General features: G+C 37.1%; 2 protein-coding genes across 2 annotated transcripts; one reads left to right on the plus strand and one right to left on the minus strand.

Annotated features, from left to right (window-relative positions):
- The first annotated feature begins 1,113 nt into the window (after positions 1–1,113).
- On the plus strand, positions 1,114–2,040 carry LOC126067876 (olfactory receptor 14C36-like). Its single transcript, XM_049870139.1, has one exon. It carries the CDS (start codon positions 1,114–1,116, stop codon positions 2,038–2,040), a length of 927 nt encoding a protein of 308 aa, XP_049726096.1.
- Positions 2,041–23,922: 21,882 nt separating this feature from the next.
- On the minus strand, positions 23,923–24,864 carry LOC126070435 (olfactory receptor 2M3-like). The gene has a single exon (XM_049874636.1). It carries the CDS (start codon positions 24,862–24,864, stop codon positions 23,923–23,925), a length of 942 nt encoding a protein of 313 aa, XP_049730593.1.
- Positions 24,865–26,642: the final 1,778 nt, after the last annotated feature.

Consider the following 26,642-nt stretch of genomic DNA (forward strand, 5'->3'; position numbering starts at 1 on the left):
CATTATTGTCTATAGCCTGAAAATGAGAATGTAAGACTGGAAAAACACCTAAAAGATTTTATTCCAGTTATCCAAAATTATTACATTATCTTCAAAGTTCCTTAAAAAGCCAACTATATAACCTATATATTAAAAAAAATAAATAAAAGTTGCCATGTGTGTTAGATTAGAACTGTGCTCCATGGGATTTTCAGTGGTTAATTTTTTAGAAACAAATCACCAGGCCTTTTTTCTGAGACACCCTGGGTTGATTCAAATATTGAACCTTTTGGTTATCAACATTTGTACCACCCAGGGACTCCATCTATATTTTACCTATTTTAACATTAGAAAATTATATGTTCCCATATGTGTCTTATTTCTAAGAAAATGGTTGTGATTTTCAGTTCATTCCTGAAGTAGAAATATTATGGAAGCTATTTTGGATGTTAGATTATGTAGTGCTTCAGTAAAAAAAAGAAAAAAATAATAATTGCAAAAAGGAACCAGAGAAGTTAATCTGTAAATGACAACAACATCAGAACAATACAAGAGGGACTAAGTGGTGTAGGTATAGAACTTTCTAATGGACAGGAAGGCAAGGTAATACCAAGTAATAATAGACTGGTTCAAACCTAGAAAGATAAGCGTAAATTTCAAGGTAACCAAAAAGAAAGTTAACCAACCTTATAATCAAAATAAAGAAAAAAAATAAAGTCTCAATAAAAACAAAATCTACAAAAATAAAAAAAAGAAATGAAAAAGAAATCCACAAACAAAAGGAACTCAGCACATGAGAGTAAGAGGAACAAAGGAAACATTAAAAAACATTAGCACCACAAAAATATATATTAAACACTTATATCTGTCTTATTTCTAAGAAATTGGTTGTGATTTTCAGTTCATTCCTGAAGTAGAAATAGGAATATTATGGAAGCTACTGAAATAGGAATTTTATGGAAGCTACTGAAGCACTACATAATCTAACTTCTAAAATATTAGGAATATCAATAGGGGTTAGAATCAGAAGAGGGCAAGAGAAAAATAATTGAAAGCCATCTTGTCATAATTTAATTCTTCATGTGTTCAGGGCTTCTCTCATTGCCTCCCAGGTGTGAGCTACCTCATCAAAAGATGCCCAATTACACCATAGTGATGGAATTTCTCCTGATGGGATTTTCTGATGTTTGGGAACTACAGGTTTTGCTTGCTGTATCCTTCTCTCTGATGTATTTGGTGACTCTCATTGGGAATTTTCTCATTGTTTTTGTCACCACCTTGGACAAGAGCCTTCACACCCCCATGTACTTCTTCCTCAGGAATCTGTCCATCTTGGATGCATGCTACATTTCTGTAACAGTCCCTAATTCATGTGTCAACAACCTGCTTAACAGTAGTGCCATTTCAAAGGCAGGTTGTGTAACTCAGGTCTTCCTAGTGGTTTTCTTTGTATATGCAGAGCTGTTATTCCTCACCATCATGGCCCGTGACCGCTATGTGGCCATCTGCCAGCCTCTCCACTACCCTGTGATCATGAACCCTCAAGCCTGTGTCCAGATGACACTGGCTTCCATCCTCAGTGGTCTGGTCTACTCAGGATTCCACACAGGCATCACTTTCAGGCTGCCATTTTGTCAGTCCAACATTATTCATCAGTTTTTCTGTGACATTCCCTCTCTGCTGAAGCTCTCCTGTTCTGACACCTTCAGCAATGAGATCATAATCCTTGCCTCTGGTCTGGTGATTGGTGGAGGCTCTTTCATCTTCATCATCAGGTCTTACATTTACATATTTTCTACTGTGCTCAAGTTCCCAAGTGGAACTGACAGAGCAAAGACCTTTTCCACCTGCATCCCTCATATCCTTGTGGTGTCTGTCTTCCTTAGCTCAAGCTTCTATGTGTACCTAAGGCCATCTGCAATCTCTGCAACCATCCAAGATGTCGTCCTTTCTCTGTTCTATTCTGTAATTCCCCCCTTCTTCAACCCAATTATCTATACTCTTAGGAATGAACAAATCAAATGTGCCCTCAGGAAAATCATGAAAAAAAATTTCAATTAGGAAATTGCTTATGCTCACCCTAATTTATAGGTGAAATTTATGTCTTCAGCAAGAAATTGAGATTATTAATTGGAATTATATGAATATACTTTACGTAAATATAATATACAAACTCATTCGCATATATCATTTATCGAAATCTTTCCTTTCTGAGGGTTTTGAATGATTTGAATTGGCAAATGGGTAAGAGATCTGGTGTTACGAATAAGCAAGCCCTAGTCATAAGTGTTTGGCAAATTAAAAGCTCCCCCCAAGTATTTCCATTTAAAAAGTTTAAAATGTTATCCTTAGGAATATTTTATGTTAAACTTTATTTTATGTACTTTTCCATCCTTAAAATATTGATAAACCTAGAAAGAATAAAGTGTCAATTTATTTTGAATTGCCATATTTTATATTTTATAGAAGAAATGAAAATATTGTGTCATTTATTCATTCTCAAAATAATTATGAAAATATATGTTCTTTTGAGGACCACAAAAATATCACTAAAAGGTATCCTGTGAAAAGGGAGTTGGGTTTGGTCGAAGAAGTAGTTGTGCATGAGGGGATCCGAAACACTTTATACCACTTCCCTTATATCTTAGGGAAAATATATAGATAAGTTATACTTATAATCAAACCAAAATTTACTTTGTGGAAATTTAATGGCAAAAAGTTTAACTGCCAAATGTTACATATATATATAAACCCATTTATTACCTACGGACTCCAAGTTGATTCCGACTCATAGCAACCCTATAGGACAATGTGGTTCCCAAGGAGCAGCTGGTAGATTCCAGCTGCTGACCTTTTGGTTAGTGGCTGAACACTTAACCATTGCACCACCAGGACTCTCTCTCTCTCTATATATACACAATAAAAAATGATAAGGTCAAGTGGTTTGGGGATACATTTCTGTGTTTACATGCTTTAAATATTATTTTCTAGGTTAATTAAGCTAATACACCAATTTTTTATTTCCAGTTATTATCATGCACCTATCTGGAAACACTGGTGGCATAGTGGTTAAGAGCTATGGCTGCTAACCCTGAGGTTGGCAGTTTGAATCCACCAACTGCTCCTTGGAAACCCTATGGGGCAGTTCTACTATGTCCCATAGGGTCACTATGAGTCAGAATTGACTCCAAGGCAATGGGTATCCATAGATCCAAAGAAGGCCTGGTGGGACAGGAGTTAAGCACTCAGCTACTAACTAAAAGGTCAGCAGTGCGAAACTACGAGCTGCAATCCAAGGACATATTTTCAAAACTGAGGTTAAGACTAAACAATGTAAAATGTATACTGGAAAAGAGATTCTAATATACGTTGTGACATCAGAAGAGTCACAATAAAAAACACAAAGCATCTATGTGAAAAGAAGCTCTGATGTACATTTGAAAAGAAAGGGACTCATGACATTTAACATAACATCACTTATGTTAGAACATTTAACATAAAATCATTTTGAGTATAAAAGTGTAAATTTCCCTATTCAAGCACCTGTCACTTAAACGAAGAGAATACAAAGGAGTGTACACTGATTCTTTATGTGTCTACTTGTCATTTCTGCTCACATAACATAGGCCTAATAAGTCTTTGGCCATACCTACTGTCAAGGAATGTTAGGTGGGCAATATTGCACCAAATGCTGAAAGGGAGAAGAACATTAATGCCAATGAACACTAGGAATGATCAACATTTCCTTGATTAAAGGATAAACTGTCAGACTTTAAATGTCCTGTTTCCCATGCAGTTATTGTTAGCATTATGATACAATGCACATATACTTTATCCTCCAATCATAATAAATAAATTTCAATCCATAATTACCATAACATTTTCTGGCAAGAATTGTACAAAGTTTGTTAAAATTATTTATCTTATTTAACATTTCAACAACAGCATATAGCTGATAATAACACTCCCTGATTTTACAGATTAGTGTCTTGGTTTGAAATATCACACAAGTTTGCAAAGGGCACTCAGGAAATAGACTTATTTTGGATTTCAGCCATCATCTATTGCACCACAGAGATTTTGGAAGATTCCATTGAGCCTAATAGCTTTTATATTTTACTTCTGCCAATAATTCTGGTATGAAGCCCATCAGTGCCAGATAAATGTTAAAACCAGAAACCTCATTTCACTGCATGATATTTTTAAAGTGTTAAGGATGGAGGGAAGTGCAAGCGTCCTTACTTTCAATGAACTGATCGTCACTTCTGGATTAATGACTTGTATTTAATAAACATAATCAACAACAAATTTTGGCAGTAAATAGTTGTTATAGGTGCACGATACTGTGAATGTAATAGATGCTGCTGAATTGTACACTTAAAAATAGGTAAAATGGAATATTACATATTATAAAAATTTTGCCACATGAAAAAAGAAACTATTGTCAGAAATATTTTAAAAAAAGGTTGAATGGGTTTAAAAAAATCAGTTTTGGCTGTGGAAGTGGTTATGCCAAGAAGTCTTATCATGGGAAAATGGGTGCTAGACAACACTCAGAGACACAAGATATCCATTGGGAAAGCATACCATGGGTGTCAATAACTTTTTATTATGTACTCCAGATCTGCACATCATTTTCCTCCCATATATTGTGAATAGAATTTTTTTGAGGTTGTTTTAAGGAATCCCTCCTAATTCTTCTAAAAAAAACTGCCAGTATAGCATTGCCTTTCATGATATGTGTGGAAACTGTTTTATTTTTTTAAGTTGGAGATTAACTGCTGTGTGGCTCATGCAATGAAATATGGCACAGGTTTGGCCAAAGGGGGAAAAAATGATATGTAGATACTATGAGCACATGGCAAATTCCACTAAATAAATTGATTAAGCTCAATGGTATACTGAGACGAAAAGGGGATGTAATAAAAGATGCAGTATACAAATTTTTTCAAAAAAGCATACTGTAAAAAAATCTTACTAACACATTATAAAAACCTTAGATAAAATGGTATAGTTACAAAACTAACTCAAAAATGGATAAAAATATGTGAAATGGATAAACATATATCTTAGTTATCTATTACTGCTATAAAAAGTGGATGGGTTTAAGAAACAGAAATTTATTCTCTCACAGTCTAGGAGGCTAGATGTCTGAATTCAGGGCACCATCTCCAGGGGAAGGTTTTCTCTTTCTGTTGGCTTTGAGGGAAGGTCCTTGTCATCAATCTTCCCTTAAATCGAGGAGTTTCTCAAAGTAGGGACCCTGGGCACAAAGTATGCATTCTGCTCCTGGCTCTTCTTTCTTGGTGGTATGAGGTCCCTCTCCTCTCTGCTCACTTCTTTCTTTTATATCTCAAAAGAGATTGACTTAAGATACAGACTAAACCAGTAGGTTCTGTCCTGGCTCATTCATATACTGTGTAATCCTGACTCATTAACATCATAGGGATTAGGATTTACAAAAAATAGGGTAATTACATCAGATCACAAAACAGATGACAACCACACAATACTGGGAATCATAGCCTAGGCAAGTTGACACACATTTTGGGAGGACTCAATTCAATCCATAACAACATACAGCATAACCGTAAAATAAATTATTTCAGTCATCAAAATCTACCAAAAAAAAAAAAAATCAGACTGAGATGTATCTATCACCCATCACCCCATTGCTGTTGATTCTGTCTCATGGTAAACCTCCAGATAATTCTCAGTACTTCAAAGAATATTAAAAGAGGCAATATTCTTCAAGTAATTTTATTAGGCTAGACAAACTTTGATATCTAAACTGCATAAGAACACTGTGGGAGATATTTGGCTTTCTCAACTGTGAATAAAAATGACACAATAAGAATCAAAATATTTGTAAACAAAATACAACAAGAAATTAGAAAATAAATAAACAACAAAAGACAATCTTTAGGGAGTTGTTGAGTTCTAAGAGCAAAAATCACAAGGGGACAAATATTGTATGAGACCACTATTATAAAAAGTCATGAAAAGGTTTACTCATAGAAAGAATCAATCTTTGATGGTTACAAGGGAGTAGAGGGGTGGAGAGGGAAAAATAAATAAATAAGATACAACAAGAAATCAGAAAATAAACAAACAATAAAAGAAAATCTTATGGGAGTCATCCATAGATACTGGGTTCCAAGAGAAAATATTCCCCTTAAAAATATATATTGCTGCATAACAATCATCCCAAAACTTAGTGGTTTCAAACAATACATAATTTTATTATCTGTCATAATTTTTATGATTCATGCAATCAGGAATAGCTCTGCTGGGAGATTCTAGCTCAGAGTCTCTCATGTGGTCAGAGGATGGCTGCCACTGGAACACCAAGGGTCTGAAGCACTTGGGGGCTGCCTGTGAATTTCTTTCTCTCTGTGTAATCTCTGCCTGTAGCTAAGTGTGCTTCCTCACAACATGGAAACATCAGGGCAGTTACTCTTTATATGAGAACAGGAATATTGAAGAAAAAGTATCCCCAAGAGAACAAAATAGAAATGCAGTATTATGGATTGAATTGAATACCAAACAATATGTGATGAAATTCTAATCCCTGTACCTGTGGATGTAATTTCATTTGAGAGTAAGGTTTTTCTAGAAGGACTCACAGAACTCAGAAGTCAGTATACTTGTCATTACTGTTTGATACAGATAACAATCACCCAAAGGAAGAGGCACACCAGGGCAGGGACTAGGAGAGTTCCCAACATGAGCTTCCAGTTGTCCTGTCTCAGTGATCCTTCCAGCAACAATGTATGGCAGCAGGCATGAAGTACTGCTAATGAAGGAAGCTCACTGGAGCCATGGTATTCAAGTTTTTATTGGGACTCATGTGCTTGAGCTTAGTTTCCAGGCCCTCCAGTGGTCAAGCTGATACTACATGCTCCAAAGTTCCCCACAATAAATCACATTTTTAGCAAAGGCTGTCTGGTGTGACCCAAGGTCCCAGGTACATAAAGACACTCTTACCAGTTAGGATATTCCAAGTGCTTAGATGTTATTTTCCAGGAGTCAAGAGCACAGACCTGACATCTCTTTTACTGCACAGTTCCAATACAAATGGACCATTGGAATTGTATTGAGATCTCAAAACCCAGCTTACTCTGTACAGAAACTTAGTATCTAAAAAAAGAGGAATTACATGTCAAACACACACACACAAATGCTATGAGCTGGAGTGAAAAACCTTGCTGGTTAAATAGGGGAAAACAAAATCTGATTTCTATTTAACTGTATATATAAGCTGGACTTTTTTTTTATATAAGCTGGACTTATAGTACAGAATTATTTGAACATTATAGAATCTATTTCTTATAAAAAGAGAAGCGATATCTTCAATAACAAATGATTAATAACATAATTATATGAAAATTAAGAATATTTATCTTGTAATTAAAGGCATCATGACCAAAGTTAACACACTGACACAGATGGAATGAAGTTATATTCCACACCTGAAAGCATCAAACCAGTAATACCTAAAATATTTGAAGAACTCCAGGACATTAAAAGCCCATAAAATTAAGATTTCTGGCCAACATGACACCATAGACAGAAGTACCATGCCGTCCCTCCACAGCAAAGACCTGAAAAACTAAGTAAAACAGAGACAAACATCATTCCTGGAACCCAAAGTGTAAAACGAAGAGATAAAGAACTCAGCCAAACACTGAATGGAATAAGAAACTGACAAAGGACTGAGAGCCAAGAGAGATACTTGCCAAGGTCTTTTATCGGCTAACACAGCACATACTCCTCATCCTGGACTCGTGTAGGAGATTGGCTGACAGGGAGCACAAGAAAGCAGCTTCATGGGGCTCTCAGCAGGAGACAGAGAAACCGGTAACCCTTGATACACGCTTTCCCACCCCCCACCCTCTTCCTACTTCTCTACCTCCGAGCTCCCTGGTTGGCTGCGGTGACTCGGCTGGCTGGGAAGTGCAGTGTCCATGCCGCTTGGATTCACCCCACCGATATTGCAGATTGGTGGACAGGGAGTACGGGAAAGCAGCTTCAGGAAGTTCCAAGCAGGAGACTGAGTACCTGTAACAAGCAATATATGCTTTCCTAACCCCCACTCTTCTTCCCCTCCCCATTCAGCCTCCTCTGCTTCCTTCCAGCTGCAGGCTCTTGGCCAAGAGGCCATTTTTTCAGTCCCTGCTCGAATGGATTCGCCCCAACCGCGTTGGCCAGTTCCCTGAGCTGGTACAGCTTCTTTCTCTCTTTTGGTTTCTTCTGTCCCTCCCACCACCTCCTCCTACTTTTTCTTGAATACCTGGATCCTTGTGTCTGCTTTGCTTCTTCTTGAAAGTCTGTGAAGCCCCGCTTAACTGGGGATCCCCTCCCCTGGCCCATGAAATCACGCTGATAGGACCCCTGGAGCTTTTTTTTGCTTGTTTTGTTTTGCATTGATCTGTTTGTTTTCTTTCTCTTTTCACACTTGGGAGCCCCTTCTAGTTGAGCTGCACTGTATGGCCTAGCCACTCCTCAAATCTGTGCAGCCACATAGGTGGGATCCATGGGGGCATTGCATTTCTTTCTTTTTTCCTTCTCTTTTTCCCTTTCTTTCTTTCTCTCTCTCCCTCTCCCTTATCCCTCTCCCTCTCTCTCTCCTCTCTCTCTCTTTCTCTCTTTCTTTTTCTTTCTTTCTTCTCATTTCTCATCTGTCTATACTTACCTTCTTTTCCAGTCTCCTGAATAACCTGGTGCTGTGTAACAACTATACACCCTCTAGCCAGGCTATACTGCGCACCCTGGGAGATTTCCCCAGTTGCCACGGCCTGCCCTGGTGGGACCCCCTGGGGGCTTTTCTTTTTTCCTTTTTTCCCCCAATTTTTATCTAGTTGTTTTTTTATTTTTCCATTTTTTTTTTTTTTTTCATATTTGCTTCTCTCCATTTCTCAGTTGTCACCTCTCCACTCCAAAAGCAAGCTCTTTTTACACTCTTTTTTTGGGAGGGGGTGTTTTCTTTTTCCTTTGTTTGCTTTTGGCTCCTGTTACTATCTCCTTTTTCCCATACCCATGCTAGCTCGATACAACACAACTTCCCCCCTCTTTTCTGCCTACTTGCACTGTACACTGAATATCACACCTCTGAGCATGAGTTGGAATCAACTCAAGGGCACTGCATACTGGGAGCAGCACAGGCACAACTGACCAGAGCCTGCCCAGCATTGATTCCTGGCCTGCCCTGTTGGCCCTAGTTTGTGCCACAAACAACCCATCCCAGTCCCTCCCCTTCAGCTGGACCTGCCCTGCTGCACTATAGCTGAGTGACTGGCCCTGCTTATTGGACAAGGAGGTGAAAAGTATCGTGACTTCAGATAAGCAAACAACAAAGAACGCGCAACTGACCTACTCAGACATAGCCAAATAAAATAAAAAAAACAGGATGAAACAAACAAATCTATCATCAAGAAACAAAGAAAATAAATACTGAATGTACCGAAGACAGCAGACAATATCAAACCATATAAGAAAACAGGAAAGGATGGTTCCAGTAGGCATCCAAAATAAAACACCAGATGAGTTTCCAGTAAAAGAAAAGGCACTAGGGCTACCTGGCAAGGAATTCAGGTCTCTAATATTCAGAGTTATCCAAGAGTTGAAACAAAAAGAAGACAAAAATGAGGAAAAATAGACAAATCTATGGAAAATATAGACAAAAAGATGGAAGAATTCAGGAAAGAATACAAGAACAAAATGACAAAATAAATTCATAGCTAGAAATCATTCAGAAACAATTGGAAATCAAAAAATAGAAAACAACAAGATTTCAGAAATGGACAGTGTCATAGAAGGACTGATGAGTAGGTTTGAAATGATGCAAGACAGGAGTAGTGAAAATGAAGACAAACACTTGGATACAACTCTGTTTGAGGAAAAATCAAAAAAAGAATGAAGACAAATGAGGAAACCCTGAGAATTATGTGGGATACGATCAAAAGTCAAAATTTGCAAATGATTGGAGTTCCAGAACAGGGAGAGAAAACAGGAAAACACAGAGAGGATCATTGAAGAATTGCTGACAGAAAACTTCCCTAATACCATGAGTGATGAAAAGCTGACCAGCCAAGAAGCTCAACGAACCCCATATAGGATAGACCCCAGAAGAAAAACACCAAGGAATATCAATATCACACTCACTAAAACCAAATACGAAGAAAAAACCCTGCGAGCTGCTTGAGAAAAACAAACAGTCCACATACGGAGGAGAAACAATAAGACTAAACTCTGATTATCTGGCAGAAACCATGCAGGCAAGAAGACAATGGGATGATATATATAAAACCTTGAAAGCAAAACATTGCAAACCAAGAATAATACATCCTGCAATACTTTTGTTCAAATATGGTGGTGAAATTAGGACATTTCCAGATAAACAGAAATTTAGGGACTATGTAAAAACCAAACCAAACCTACAAGAATTATTGAAGGGAGTCCTTCAGTCTGAGAACAAACAACATCAGACCACAGCCTGAACTTAGAATGCAAGATTGTACCAGCCAGAAACCAACCTAGGAAATGAACTCTCAAGGACTATATAAAACCAAAATAATTGCAAAAAGGAACCAGAGAAGTTAATCTGTAAATGACAACAACATCAGAACAATACAAGAGGGACTAAGTGGTGTAGGTATAGAACTTTCTAATGGACAGGAAGGCAAGGCAATACCAAGTAATAATAGACTGGTTCAAACCTAGAAAGATAAGCGTAAATTTCAAGGTAACCAAAAAGAAAGTTAACCAACCTTGTAATCAAAATAAAGAAAAAAAATAAAGTCTCAATAAAAACAAAATCTACAAAAATAAAAAAAAAGAAATGAAAAAGAAATCCACAAACAAAAGGAACTCAGCACATGAGAGTTAGAGGAACAAAGGAAACATTAAAAAACATTAGCACCACAAAAAAACACTACAAAATGACAGCAATAAACTTACACCTATCAATAATTACACTGAATGTAAATGGCTGAAATGCACCCATAAGGAGACAGTGAGTGATAGAATGGATAAACAAACAAAAAACACTGTATATGCTGTCTACAACAGACAAACCTTGGAAACAAAGAGGTAAATTTATAAAAAAATCAAAGGATTGAAAAAACTATATCAAGCAAATAATTACCAAAAAAGAGCAGGAGTGGCAATACTAATCTCACATAAAATAGACTTTAAAACAAAATCCTCCATAAAAGACAAAGAAGGTCACTATATAATGATTACAGGGATGATCTGTCATGAAGACTTAACCATAATAAACATCTAGGCACCCAATGACAGAGCTCCAAAATACATAAAACAAACTCTAACAACACTGAAAACAGAAATTGATAGTTCCACAGTAATAGTAGGAGACTTCAACACAACACTCTCAGTAAAGGACAGAACACCTAGAAAGAAAGTCAACAAAGATACAGAAGAGCTAAAGAGCACAATCAGCAAACTTGATCTCATAGATATATATAGAACACTCCACCCAGCAGCCGCAAAGTACACATTCTTTTTCAATGCACATGGAACATTCTTCAGAATAGACCACATCTTAGGCAACAGAGCAACCCTCCACAAAATCCAAAACATTGAGATAATACAAAGTATCTTCTGTGACCACAATGCCATCAAAGTAGAAATTAATAACAGTAAGAGTAAGGGAAAAAAAACCCAATTACATGGAAACTGAATAGCACCCTGCTTATAAACCACTGGGTAATAGAAGAAATCAAAGATGGACTCAGAAAGTTCCTAGAATCAAACAAGAATGAAAACACATCATACCAAAACCTTTGGGACAAAGCGATGGCAGTCCTCAGAGGTCATTTATAGCACTGGATGCACACATCAAAAAGGGAGAAAAGGACAAAATCAAAACATTAGTTACACAACTTGAACAAATAGAAAGAGAATAGCAAAAGAAGCCCACAGCCACCTGAAGAAAGGAAATAATAAAGACCAGAGCAGAAATAAATGAAATAGAGAAGCGAAAAACAGAAAGAATCAGCAAAACAAAAATTGGTTCTTTGAAAGGACCAACAAAATCGACAAGCTATTGGCCAAATTGACAACAGAAAAATAGGAGAGAACATAAGTAACCCAAATAAGAAATGAAATGGTGGACATTATAACAGACCCAACTAAAATAAAAAGGATCACAACAGAGTATTATGAAAAATTATGCTCCAACAAATTTGAAAACCTATAGGAAATTGACAAATTTCTAGAAACACACTACCTACCCAAAATAGCACAAAATGATGTTGAAAATCTGAATAGAACCATAACAAGAGAAGAGATTGAAAAAGTAATAATAATAATAAAAAATACTCTCAGCCAAAAAGAAGCCCTGGACTAGGTGGTTTTACCGGAGAATTCTACCAAACATTCAGAGAAGAGCTTACGCCAGTACTACTCAAACTATTTCAGAATATAGAAAAGAAAGCGATACTTACAAATTCATTCTATGAAGCCAACATCTCTCATGAATATAGATGCAAAAATTCTCCACAAAATTCTAGCTAATAGAATTCAGCATTATATATATAAAAAAAAAAAATACACCATGACCAAGTAGGATTCATACCAGGTGTGCAAGGAAGGTTCAACATTAGAAAATCAATCAACGTAATCCACCACATAAATAAAAAGAAAGAAAAGAATCACATGATTATCTGAATTGATGCAGTAAAGGCATTTGAAAAAGTCTAACACACATTCCTGATAAAAAACTCTTAGTAAAATAGGTAAAAAAAAAATTTTTTTTTTTTTAAATAGGTAGAGAAGGGAACTTTCTCAATGTAGTAAAGGTCATCTAAGCAAAAAAATTGCTGACGTCTTTCTCAATGGAGAGAGGTTGAAAAGATTCCCTTTGAGAACAGGAACAAGACAAGGATGCCCTTTATCAGCACTCCTGTTTAAAATTGTGTTGGAAATCTTAGCTATAGCGATAAGGCAAGAAACAGAAATAAAGGGCATCCAAATTGGTAATGGAGAAGTTAAACTGTCCCTATTTGCAGATAATATGATACTATACTTAGAAAATCCAAAAGATTCCACAAGAAAACTACTGGAATTAATAGAAAGATTCAGCAGACTAGCAGGATACAAGATAAACACACAAAAATCAGTTGGATTCCTATACACCAATAAAGAGAATGATGAAAAGGAAATCAGGAAAACAATAACATTTATAATAGCCCCTAAAAAAGTTAAAATACTTGAGAATACGTCTAACTAGGGATGTAAAAGACCTATACAAAGAAAACTACAAAACACTGCTGCAAGAAACTAAAAGAGATCTACATTAATGGAAGAACATACCATGCTCATGGATAGGTAGACTCAGCATTGGCAAAATGACAATTCTACCCAAAGTGATTTACAAATATGACGCCATACATATCTAAATACCAACAACATTCTTTAAAGCAATGGAAAAACTTATCATTAACTTTATATGGAAAGGGAAGAAGCCCTGGATAAGTAAAGAACTATTGAAGAAGAAAAAGAAAGTAGGAGGACTTGCACTGCCTGACCTCTGAACAAACTATACAGCTATGGTAGTCAAAACACCCTGGTACTGGTACAACGACAGATACATTGAGCAATGGAACAGAATTGAGAACTATCCACCTATGGTCACCTGATCTTCAACAAGGGCCCAAAGTCCATCAAATGGGGAAAAGACAGTCGTTTTAACAAATAGTGCTGGCAAAACTGGATGTCTATCTGCAAAAAAAAATGAAACAGGACCCATACCTCACACCATACACAAAAACTAACTCAAAATGAAACAAAGACCTAAATATAAAGCCAAAAAGTAAGAAGTTCATTGAAGAAAAAATAGGGTCAATGCTAGAGACCCTAATACACGGCATTAACAGGATAAAAATCACAACCAACAACACACAAGCTCCAGAGGATAAGCTAGGTAACAGGGATCTTCTAAAAATTAAACACTTATGTTCATCAAAAGACTTCACCAAGAGAGTAAAAAGAGAACCTACAGACAGGGGGAAAAAAATTGGCTATTAAAAATCAGACAAAGTTCTAAACTTTAAAATCTACAAGAAAATCTAACACCTCTACAATGAAAAGACAAATAATCCAATTAAAAAATGGGCAAAGGAAATGAACAGACACTTCCCCAAAGAAGACATTCAAGTGGCCAACAGACAAATGAGGATATGCTCACAATCTCTAGCCATCAGGGAAATGCAAATAAAAGCCATAATGTGATACTATCTCACCCTGGCATTACTGGCACAAATCAGTAAAACAGAAAATAACAAATGCTGGAGAGGCTGCAGGGGGATCGGTACTCTCATGCACTGCTAGTGGGAATGCAAAATGACACAGCCTTTTTGGAAAATGATATGGCACTTCCTTAGAAAGCTAGAAATGGAAATACAATATGACCCAGCAATCCCACTGGTAGGAATATATCCCAGAGAAATAAGAGTCTTCACACTAATAGATATATGTACACCCATGTGCATTGCATCATTGTTCACAATAGCAAAAACATGGAAACAACCTAGATGCCCACCAACAGATAAACGGATAAACAAACTGTAGTACATACACACAATGGAGTATTATGCAATGCTAAAGAACAACGATGAATCTGTGAAGTGTCTCATAACCTGGATACATCTGGAGGACATTATGCTGAGTGAAATAAGTCAATCACAAAAAGACAAAAATTGTATGAGACCTCTACTGTAAAAACTCATGAAAAGGTTTATATACAAAAAGAAACAATATTTGATGGTTACCAGCAAGGGGAGGGGAGGGCATGGAAAAACACTTAATAGACAATAGATAACTGATAACTCTGAAGAAGGGTAAAACAGTACACAATACTGATGTAGCCAGCACAACCTGGGTTCCCCAGGCCATGGTAGCTCCGTAGATGCATCCAAACTCTCTCAGGGACTGAATTGCTGGGTAGAGGGCCGTGAGGCCATAATCTCAGAGAACATCTAGCTCAATTGGCATAACAGAGTTTATAAAGAATATGTTCTACATTCTACTTTGGTGAGGAGCATCTGGTGTCTTAAAAGCCTGTGAGCAGCCATCTACGATGCCCCACCAGTCTCATCCCTTTGGGTGCAAGGAATAAGGAAAAAAAACTAAAGACATAAGGGAAAAATTAGTCCAAGGGACTAATGGACCAAATCTACCACAGCCTCCACCAAACCGAGTCCAATACGACTAGATGGTGCCCAGCTGCAACCACTGACTGCTCTGACAGGGATCACAATAAAGGGTCCTGGACAGAGCTGGAGAAAAATATAGAAAATTCTGACTCCAAAAGAAAGACCAGACTTGTTGGCCTGACAGAGACTGAGAAACCCTGAGAGTATGGCCCCTGGACACCCTTTCAGCTCAGTAATGAGGCCACTCCTGAGGTTCACCTTTCAGCCAGAGACTGAACAGGCCCATGGAACAAAGCAAGACTAAAGAGGCACACCAACCCTGGGACAGGGGCTGAAGGGAAGGAGGAAACAGGAACGCCGGTAATAGGAAACCAAGGGTTGAGAAGGGAAAGTGCTGACATGTCATGAGGTTGTTAACAAATGCCATACAAGAATGTGTGTACTAACTGTTTGATGAGAAACTAGTTTGTTCTGTAAACCTTCATCTAAAGTTAAAAAAAAAAAAAAGATTGCAATACTCAAGGCATACATTGATCATTAATTAAGCTAAATTGTTTAGTTTAAAGATGTTTTCAGGGAATAGTTTGGATTAAAGGTTTAAAGAGTATTCTCAGACAATGGATTTAGGGATTCTTCCAATATCAGTAGGTCCGGTTAGCCTGGAATCTTTAGGAATTTGATCTCCACATTTTTCTGCTTTTGATTGGGATCCATCCATTGTGTCCCAGATCAAAACATCTGGCAATAGTAGCTAGGCACCATCCAATTCTTCTGTTCTCATGTCAGAGGAAGCAATTAGTCCCGTAGTCCACCTTCTTCTCTGATTCTTAGGTCTCCTTTTTCGTCTGTTGCTTTCAGTGATTAGGGAACAATTGTTGTATCTTGGGTGGCCACTTGCAAGCTTTTAAGACCCCAGGCACTACTCACCAACTAAGAGGTAGAACAGAAACTCTAAAAACAGTATTAGACTAATTGACAGGATTCTGCCTCAAAATCATGGCCCTACATCTTTGAACCAAGAAATATAATCCTCTGAGGTGTCTGGTTGTGTCTAAATTGTATCAGCAGCTATAGCCCTTTTTTTTTTATTGGGGGGGGCAGGTGGGGACTGCTGTTGCTGCTGTTGTAAAATTATGTATAGCATAACATTTGCCAGTTTGTCCTTTTCCATGTGTACAGCTTAGCGATATCAGTTATCTTAGTCAAGTTGTATAAACTTTACACATATTTGAAGCCACTTTTCCCATCACCGTAAACAAGACATCACTGTTACCTACAGAATGATTCCTGCTTTTCCCTTCCTACCCCAATAAGCACTAATAGTCATCGATCTCTATATTTTTATTCTTGTCTCTATATCTCTATTCTTGTCCTTTCATAAAGATGCGATCATATAATATCATATAATACTTGTCCTTTTGTGGCTGACTTATTTTACTCAGCACAACGTCCTTGAGGTTCATCCATGCTGCAGCATGTATGGAGACTTCATTTCCCTATATGGCTGAGTAGTATCCCTTTGTATGTATGTGTCAAATTGTGTTTATCCATACGTTGATGGGCACTTGTTTCCAACTTTTTGCCATTGTGGATAGTGCTACAGTGAACATGGGTGTACGTATGTTTCTGTCTCTACTTTTAGTTCCTCAGGGTATATACCTAGAATTGGAATTGCTGGGTTATATGGTAGTCTCCTTCCTTTGTATAACAGTTATTAGTATTTTATATTATTTTACATAGTTATTTCCCTGTTTTTGCTCTGATCTCCTGGTCTTAGTATGTTTGTCATCATTTCTTCACTATTGTTTCTGTGTCCAGGATTTCCTGCACTCACTGTTTTATTTTTAGTTTCCCTTGTTGCTTGTTCCTGTGACTCACTGAAACTTTCATCCGAACTATGCTCACCTGGCCACACTGCCCCCAGTCTGATTATTCAGGTCCTGGGCCTCTATTGTTTCAGTCTCCTTTCTCTGTGTCAGAGCCATCTGTTCAGGTATTGTGATCTGTGTTACACCTTGAATCAGCTGTCAGGTATCTGCCAGATTTTTCCCAGACTTATTTCTCCTGTGATGGAGCCCTGGTGCCATAGTGGTTAAGAGCTCAGAACCCAGTCTGTTTCTCCAGCCTTTCAAATGTTCTTTAGAGTTCCAAGATCTCTGGTTGTGATGATTCTTAGTTGGTTTCTTGTGTAACTGTTGTTGGTGGACATTATGGTGTATCTACTTATGCCATCCTCTAGCCCAACTCCAATAATGTATATCTAAAAAATTTACATGCTAAACCCAAAAGCTAAGAAGAGACTAAAGATGTGAGTATGAGTGGTACATATTATCAAGGCTTATTATGAAACTTTATTAAGAACAATTGAGATGGTGATGTGGAGAAATAAGAAACAAACTGATATGTATATTGACAATTAATATAAGAAAATTTGGCCCTGTACAGTACAGGGGAAAATAAAGTCCTTTCAACTGGTACCATGGGGTCAATCAGAATTGACTCAACAGCAACAAGTTTATTTTTTGTTTGAGTGAGGGGCCAATTGGATAAAAACAAGGTATGACTTGTTTTCACACCATATTTAATTAATCAGTTCCATAAAATGACAACATTCTGGAAGGTAATGAAGGAAATCTCTCAAGGAGTAAAGGGAAAGAAATATTAACAAAAAATGAAAACATTGATAAATTTGGACTAAATTATTTTAGTTTCTATTGATGAAAATCAAAAACCAAACCCATCGCCATCGAGTCAATTTTGACTCATAGCAACCCTATAGGACAGAGTAGAACTGCCCCGTAGAATTTGCACTATGCCAAAAAGGTTCCCATTGATAAAAAGACACCTTTAATAGGTGGAAATGTAAATCTAACAAGAAGATAATATATTTACCAAATTTATAAGCAGGAAAATATTCATACAGTATATAGAGAGAACCATTATGACAAAGAATAATAAAAAGGCAGACAACTGAAAGAAAATATGGCAAGAGGTATTAATATAAATATGAATACCTCTATGACCAGTCAGACCTCTGGTAGTATAGTGGTTAAGAACTCAGCTGCTAATCAAAAGGTGGGCGGTTCGAATCCACTAGCCACTCCTTGGAACTCTACTGGACAGTTCTACTCTGTCCTATAGAGTCACTTTGAGTCAGAAACAACTTGACAACGATGAGTTTTTTTTTTTTTTAATGACATATGACGTTGAGCATCTTTTCATATATTGTGTGATATACCTTCTTCAGTGAGATATCTGGTGAGACCTTTTGCCCATTTTTTAATTGAGTTTTTTGTTTGTTATTGTTGAGTGTTAAGAGGTATTTGTATATATTTGATGCAGGTCGTTTATCAGATCTGTGTTTTCTTGAATCTGTTGCTTGTCTTTTTATTCTCTTAACAGTGTATTTCGAGGAGCACAATTTTTAATTTTAATGACCTCCAACTTAAAAATTTGTTTTTTGTTTGTTTCATGTATCATGCTTCTGCTGTTGTATCTAAAATTCACTGCCAAACCCAAGGTGACCTAGATTTTCTCCTATAATATCCCCCGGAATTTGCAGAGTTTTGTATTTAACATTTAGATATGTGACATATTTTGAGCTAATTTTTGTGAAATATGTAAGCTATGTATCTAATTCATTTTTTGCATGTCCAGTTGCTTCAGCACCATTACCTGAAAATACTGCTCTTTATCCATTGAAATGACTTTTCTCCTTTGTCAAAGATCAGTTGATTATATTTTTATCAGCCTATTTCTGGGCTGTATCTTCAATTCTGTTGATCTATTTGTGTATTCTTTTACCAATATTTCACTGTCATGATCACTATAGATTTATCATGTCTTTAATTTGAGTACAAAGTCCCCCCACTTCATTCTTGTTTGATATTGTGTTAGAGTTCTGGTTGTTTCACTTTCTGTATGGTCTTTAGAATACCTTTGTCCATGTTCATAAAATAATTTGCTGGGATTTTTTATTTGGATTGCATTTTCCCATAATCTTTGTTTCAATCTATTTGGTTCTTTGAATATAAATCTGTCTCTTATAGATAGCATATGGTGTTATTTTGTGTTTATCTCCATTTTGACAGTCTCTACATTTTAATTTAGGTGTGTAGTCCATTCACATTTAATGTAATGCTTGATATGGTTGAATTTACTTCTGCTGTTCTGATTTTTAATTTTTATATGTGTCATAACATTTTCTTTGCTCTTCCTTTACTGCTTCCATTTGCGTTAGACAATACTTTTTTAGTGTACCATTTATTTCTTCTCTCATTCTATGTCCTTAAATAACTAGTTCCTAATTGCTTCCAAAGCCTTTTTTTCTGTATTTTTTCTCATATCCTAATCTTCAATTCCAACACACAAACCCATTGCCATCTAGTTGATTCTGACTCAGAGCAAAAGTATATGACAGAGTCAAACTGCTCCCTAGAGTTTCCAAGGAGTGACTGATGGATTTGAACTGCGGACATTTTGGTTAGTAGCTGAATCTTAATTATTGTACCACCTGGCCGCCTAATCCCAACAATCATGTTATTATTTAATTTTTTTAAATTACGTTTAACCTTCTTTCACAAATATACTAATTCTCTGCATGTTTACTATCTAGGAAAAGTTTTTTTTTTTTTTTTAACAACTCATTCATGGTGATTTGAGATTTCATTTTACCTTCTCTATTTTTTTTATATTTCTACATCATTTTTGTACAATTCTCTTGTAAAAATCATACACACTTTCTAATGTATTGTGAGTAAGTGCATGTATCAATTCCCCTCTTAAAATGAAACATTCTGGGAGGGAAAACTCCATCTTTCATAAAGTTCTCTATTCATAATTTAATGAGGGTTTTTAACTAATTTATGACTACAAATTCTCTATCAATGTTCATTATTTATTTCAAGAGTGTTGAAAGCCTAGGTCTTATTTATATAAAACCCATTGCCGTTGAGTTGATTCCAACTCATAGCGACCCTATAGGACAGAGTAGAAATGCCCTATAAGGTTTCCAAGGGGCATCTGATGCATTCAAACCACTGACATTTTGGTTAGCAGCTATAACTCTTAGCCACTATTCCACCAGAGTTTCCCTTATTTATATGGAGATGAAATATACTTCTCAATATTAATTATCAGCATGGACCTCTAGCACTATAATAATTCCACTCGGGCTTTCATTGGAAGTGGGAATTGATTTTCTCAACCTTAAAAATTATTAGGTTAATATTAAAGTCATCACTGTTTTACATACATGTGTATGAGGCAGGCATGGCTCCACACATTTCAAATATAATGTACCTAATGCTATGCAACAATATAAAGCACAGTCATTACACATTTTTCAGACAGTCACCTGAGATTCTTAACATTTTTCAGTAACGTGGCTACCCCAACAGAAAGAAGCTGTGCAACCAGGAACCATAAAACTACAATAAACAGCCTTAAATTCTTAAAATTAAACATTAGCCAGTGGCCCAAGAGCACGTTCAGTAAGATGAATACCTCTAGATGGTTACTGACTAGGGCCCAATTCATATACAATCAAGGAAATTGTGTTGAATATCCAGAAGTAAGAGTATATGTAGAGTCTGTGTAAATGGTTGCTAAAACCAACGCCTTGTTACTTCCCAGCATGAAATGATAGCTGGTTTCTGTTATGACTGAAAGAACTTAGTATGGGTAAATCATCCTAATACTTCTAAGAAGTAAGTAGACAATGGAGACTTACAGGTGCCCATTTCACAAAAATTTTCACAGTCCACACATTTTTAGTGAGATTATCAGTCAATCACATTTCTTATGATTACATTTCAATACAACACACAATATTCTCTCCTGCCTAGGCAGTAGGGTTCCTCGGTGATACAAACGGTTAAGCTCTAGGCTACTAGCCAAAAGTTTGGCTCTTTGAACCCACACAGAGACACTACAGAGATGTCTGACAATCTGCTTCCAAAACATCATAGCCTTGAAAACCTTACTGAGGAATTCTATGCTGCACACATGAGATCGCCATTAGTCAAAATTGACTTGACAGCATGTAACAACACCAACAGCCTAGGTATTAATATTGATTTAGATAATATCAAAAAACCAAACCTTTGTCATCAAGTCAATTCTGACTCAAGTGACCCTATAGGAGAGAGTAGAACCGCCCATAGAATTTTCAAGGAGCAGCTGGTGGATTTGAAATGCTGAACTTTTGGTTAGCAGCTGAGCTCTTACCTCCATAATCCCACCAGGCCTCCTAGATAAGATAAAATAGAATTTATTGCTATGTTTATTTCCTTTGATCCAAGTGTGAAAATCACTGGTGTAGCCTATAATTAAGCCAACTTTCTACAAAAAATTTCAAACATTAATAGGAGGAAGAAATTTCAGTTCAAGGGCAGAGTCATTTTTAACAAAGAAAAAACAAAATGTAACAAAAAAAAAACATTGCGAATATTATTTCATTGAACTCAGCCATTTGTTCTCTGCCTGGGGGAAGTATCCCTCAGGGTCAGTTTTATTTTAGTCTCCTTGTGGAGCTGAAAATGGAGAATATGGGGTTAAGCAATCATTTTTTTTTTGTTTATGGGATCAGCATGATACACCTGTCCTCTTCACTATGTTGGATGATATATTTGTGTACACAATAGATGAGCCATGGGCAAATAAGAACAGTGTAATCAAATTCCATGTATTATATGCTGACCCATTAAACAGAACTGTCAAAAAATTTATTGAAATTTTTAAAAAGATGACATAAATCAGGCAAGAATTTGAACACTGTTAATAATTTCTCACATTCTCTTCAATATCAGTTATTATAATTGCATTTTTTATTGTGGTAAAATATGTATAGATAAAACAAAACATTTGCCAAATCCAAATTTCCCTATGTACACTTCTGTGACTGGATGTGTTCATCATGCTGTACAACTATTGTCACTATCCTCTTCCAATTTTTCCACCACCTTTAACAGAAACTCAGTGCCCCTTATGCATATGCTTTGGTCTCTATATATTTGCCTATTGTATATAAGTGGGGCCACAAAATATTTGTATTTTAAGAATGAGTCATTTCACTCAGAATAATGATTTTAAGGTTAATCCATGTTATAGGTGATGGTGTTTTGATGTGTTTCATGGATATGCATCTTGAAGTTTTCTGGATGAGTGTGATTAGCAGAATTCTAAGATGACCCTTATGATCTCCATCCCCTGGTGTTACTCCCATGATTAGGTTACATTATACAGCAAAAGTTAAATGATTTTGCAGATTTATCTCACAGATCATTTGATTTACTGATTATTTAATTCACAATCAAAAAGGAAATTACCCTGAGGTTAGAGAAACTCTCCTTCTAGACTTGAAGAAGCAAGATGCGATGAGTTTTACAGCTGTAAGGAAAGAAATTCTTTCAACAACTATGTGAGTTTGGAAGATGACACCAAGCCATAGATAAAGCTGCAGCCCCAGCTAACAACTAAATTATAGTCTTTTGAGAAGCTAAGCAGAAGACCCTGCTAAGCTCTGCCTGGACTTCTGACACACCAAATCTGTGAGATAACAAATGATTGCTACTTTAGGCTGCTATGTTTGTGGTAATTTTTTAAAAGTAGTACCAGGCAACTGTAGGGATATTACAACAGAGTTTAACAGAAGAGTTAATATTCAAATTAGAATATAGAGGTATTCCTCAAAAAAATATAAGAATCTCCAGAGTTGTACTAAAATTCATATAAATAAAAATATCATCTCAAAAATGCTCATTGAGATGACACCTATGTAATTTATGAAAATATTCAGATTTCAGAAACCCTAGACATCTCCATACTGTTGAAATACATCATGCATTTAAAGATCAGGATATCTAATCATGGAAATTCAAGACTGAAAGGAGTCAAAATCACAGTTCAATATCCACTTATGTGACTGATGTCTGGGAAGTAAGAACATAAATGGGGACTTGCCAATCCTCCATCCTATAAAAAGATAGTGTTCGTATAAGACATGCTCATTGTACCTTCCTCTAATCTAATACCTCTCCTTTTCTCCATCTGGTTAAGTTACATTGATTTTTATTATGATCTTACAAGAACATTTATAATTTTGTAGATATCACAACAAAGGGATAAGTTCAAAGTATGGCATACGACTTAGTAGAATTATTTTTGTTGTTGTTGGGTGCTGTAGGTTGGTTTCAACTCATAGTGACCTCATGTGATGAGCAGAACTGCTTCGCAGAGTTTTCAAGGCTTTAATCTTTACGGGAGAAGATTGCCAGGTTTTACTCCAGCGGAGCATCTTCACGAGTTTGAACTGCTAACTCAACAAATGCACCAGCAAGACTCCTTCAGAAATTCTGTTTAGCCATGGTTAAATCTACTACACATTAAAAGACAAAACCAAATCAAACATTTTGCTGTGTAGTGTTTTCTGACTCATGGAGACTCCACAATAAAAGATAAAAAATTTTAATCAGTGCAATCAAATTCTGTGATATTATGATGGGCAAATGCGTCTCACTTGTTAACCGGTATTATGCAAACTGAAGTATACAGTTGTGCATTTTCTCTTGTAACAAAGATTTTCTTGTATTCATAACTTGAATTTGCCATAAAAACATGAAATATATGAATAAACTAGTATGCAAATGATTATTAGATTCTAAATTGCATGTCTGCCTATAAATCTTTTATTACAAAGACAGGTAAATATTGTGTACTAAATTGTATTAGTTGAATACATAAATTTAGGCATGAATAATTAAGCAAATTACTGTCCAGACTTGCCCTTCTGTAATACCTTCATGAATGCTCTGGTCACTTCTTTGTTGCGGAGGCTATAGATGAGGGGGTTCAACATAGGAGTGAGAATGGTATAGAAGGCTGATACCATCTTGTCCTGAGTTGGGGAATGATCAGAAGTGGGCCGCATGTATATGAACATGGCTGCTCCATAGTACATCCCCACCACCATGAGGTGGGAGGAACATGTAGTGAAAGCCTTGCGGCGACCCTCACCAGATTCCATGCTAATCACAGCCAGAAGGACACGAGTATAGGAAGCAATGATGACTGCTACGGGGAAGAGAAGCATGATTACACAGCAGATAAATATGATCCTTTCAAATGTTGAGGTGTCAGTGCATGAAAGAGTGAGAAGGGCAGGAACATCACAGAAGAAGTGGGGTATTTTCCGGGCACCACAATATGAGAAGGACAAGGCAACTGCAACTTCAATTATACCATCAAAAGAGCCAAGAATCCAGGAAGAGGTAGCCATGAGGCCACAGATCTTCTGGCTCATGAGAATTGGGTATCTTAATGGATGACAAATGGCAACATAGCGGTCATAGGCCATGACAGCCAACAGGAAACATTCAGCCCCAAGCAGGGACACATAGAAAAATATCTGGGTTCCACAACCTGCCACAGAGATGGATTTCCTGCCAGACAAGTAGTTGAGGGCCATCTTAGGTACCGTGGTGCAGATAACCATGAGGTCCATGAGAGAGAGTTGGCTGAGGAGGAAGTACATGGGGGTGTGGAGATGGGAGTCCAGGTAGGTCAGGAAAACTATGGTGGTATTTCCCAGGCAGGCCACTGTGAAGATGCCCAAGACCAGAGAGAAGAGGAAGGTGTGAGCGGGGCTGTGATTGAAGATTCCCAGAAGGATGAAGTCAGACTTGAAGGTCTGATTCTCCCATGCCATCATGAATAAATTCACTGTGGAGAATACAGCATGTGAACAATGGCCAGGATTGTATAATGGAAATATAAAGGACTTCATGCCTAGATCACAACACCTAAAAATTGTCTAAGTATGGAAAAAAAATTTTTCTCCCGGCATTGATTTTCTCATTAGTAGACTAGGGAAAATAGATCTTATTTTTAAGCTTGATATGATTTTTAAATGTAAAGTCATAGGTAACAGACTTATTAGTTCACAGTAAGAACATAGGAGTTTTCTCAAGATGGATGGAATCTGGTTTAAGTGACAATTCCACTCAAGCATGTTGAGTGGCTCATTTCTTAACAGTCGCTCTAAGAGACATATGAGGATTCATGAATCACGGGGAAGCCAAAATTATTTTTCATTACATTCTTCCGCTGAACTCAGTGTGTTGTTATTGTTATTAGATGCCTGCTGTCAAGTCAATCCTGACTCATGGCAACCCCATTTGTGCAGAGTGAAACTGCGCCATAGGGTTTTCAAGGCTGACTTTTTGGAAGCAAGTTGTCAGTCCTGTCTTCCAATGTGCCTGTGGGTAGGTTCCAACTGTCAACTTTTCAGCTAGTAGTTGAGCACTCAACCATTTGTGACACCCAGTAACTCAACGTACCATTCTGTAAGACTCATACACATTTTGTTTATCAAAGTGTATACTGAAGTGCTGATCTGTGGCAATGAGAAAATTTCATTGTTGTTTATTAACATAGAGTCAAATGCTAAGTAAGCAGAGGAAACAGAAATCAACAGAAGTCCATCTGATTGATACTTATTTCTAATAATGATGAATGGTAGTGGAAGATGGTTTTTCCCTCATTATATCTTTAAAAATGAGGTCTGTCCACGAAGCAGTCAGGACCATTTTACTGGAGAAGCAGACTAGAGCAGAACATAGTTAAATGCCTGCTCTAGAATATATTAGCTTTGTGGACTTGGGAAAGTTACTAACTTTTTTAAGTCTTATTTTCAATACCAGTAAATATGGCTACTTAAAATACCTATGGGACCCTGGTGGCATAGTGGTTAAGTGCTACAGCTGCTAACCAACAGGTCAGCAGTTCAAATCCACCAGGCGCTCCTTGGAAACTCTATGGGGCAGTTCTACTCTGTCCTATAGGGTCGCTATGAGTCGGAATTGACTCGATTGCAGTGGATTTGGTTTTGTTTGTGTTATGGAACCCTGGAGGCCCAGTGGTTAAGAGCTACGGCCAGGTCGGCAGTGTGAATCAACCAGGTGCTCCTTGGAGACCCTATGGGGCAGTTCTACTCTGTCCTATAGAGCCGCTATGAGTTGAAATTGACTTGACTGCAAAGAGTTTTTTTTTTTTTTTTAATCTAGACGATGTTATGAAGACTAAAAGAGGTAATATTTATAACATATTAAAACATTACCGAGGCGGGGCCAAGATGGCGGACTAGGTGGACGCTACCGCGGATCCCTCTTGCAACAAAGACTCGGAAAAACAAGGGAATCGATCACATACATAACAATCTACGAACTCTGAATAACAAGCACAGACTTAGAGACAGAAAACGAACAAATATGGGCAGACAGTGACCGTTTTCAGAACTAGGAGACAGCGTACCAGGCAGGTGACCTTCGGAGCCCAATCTGGGGCAGAGCCCAGGGGGGCAGACGGCACAGAAGGGGGGCCCAGCCCTTCCCCCCCCGAACCCATCCCGGGAGGAATTCTAGCTGGTTGGCGCGGGCGGAGTAGCGGCACAGCCGGAGGGAGAAGCACCCGGGAGGCAGTGACTGATCT

This window comes from Elephas maximus, chromosome 2 (genome assembly GCF_024166365.1).
Source record: "Elephas maximus indicus isolate mEleMax1 chromosome 2, mEleMax1 primary haplotype, whole genome shotgun sequence".
In the NCBI taxonomy this organism is placed as follows: domain Eukaryota; kingdom Metazoa; phylum Chordata; class Mammalia; order Proboscidea; family Elephantidae; genus Elephas; species Elephas maximus.

Coding starts and splice junctions, on each gene's coding strand:
- LOC126067876 (XM_049870139.1), top strand. CDS start 1,114: ATGCCCAATTACACCATAGTGATGGAATTTCTCCTGATGGGATTTTCT.
- LOC126070435 (XM_049874636.1), bottom strand. CDS start 24,864: ATGATGGCATGGGAGAATCAGACCTTCAAGTCTGACTTCATCCTTCTG.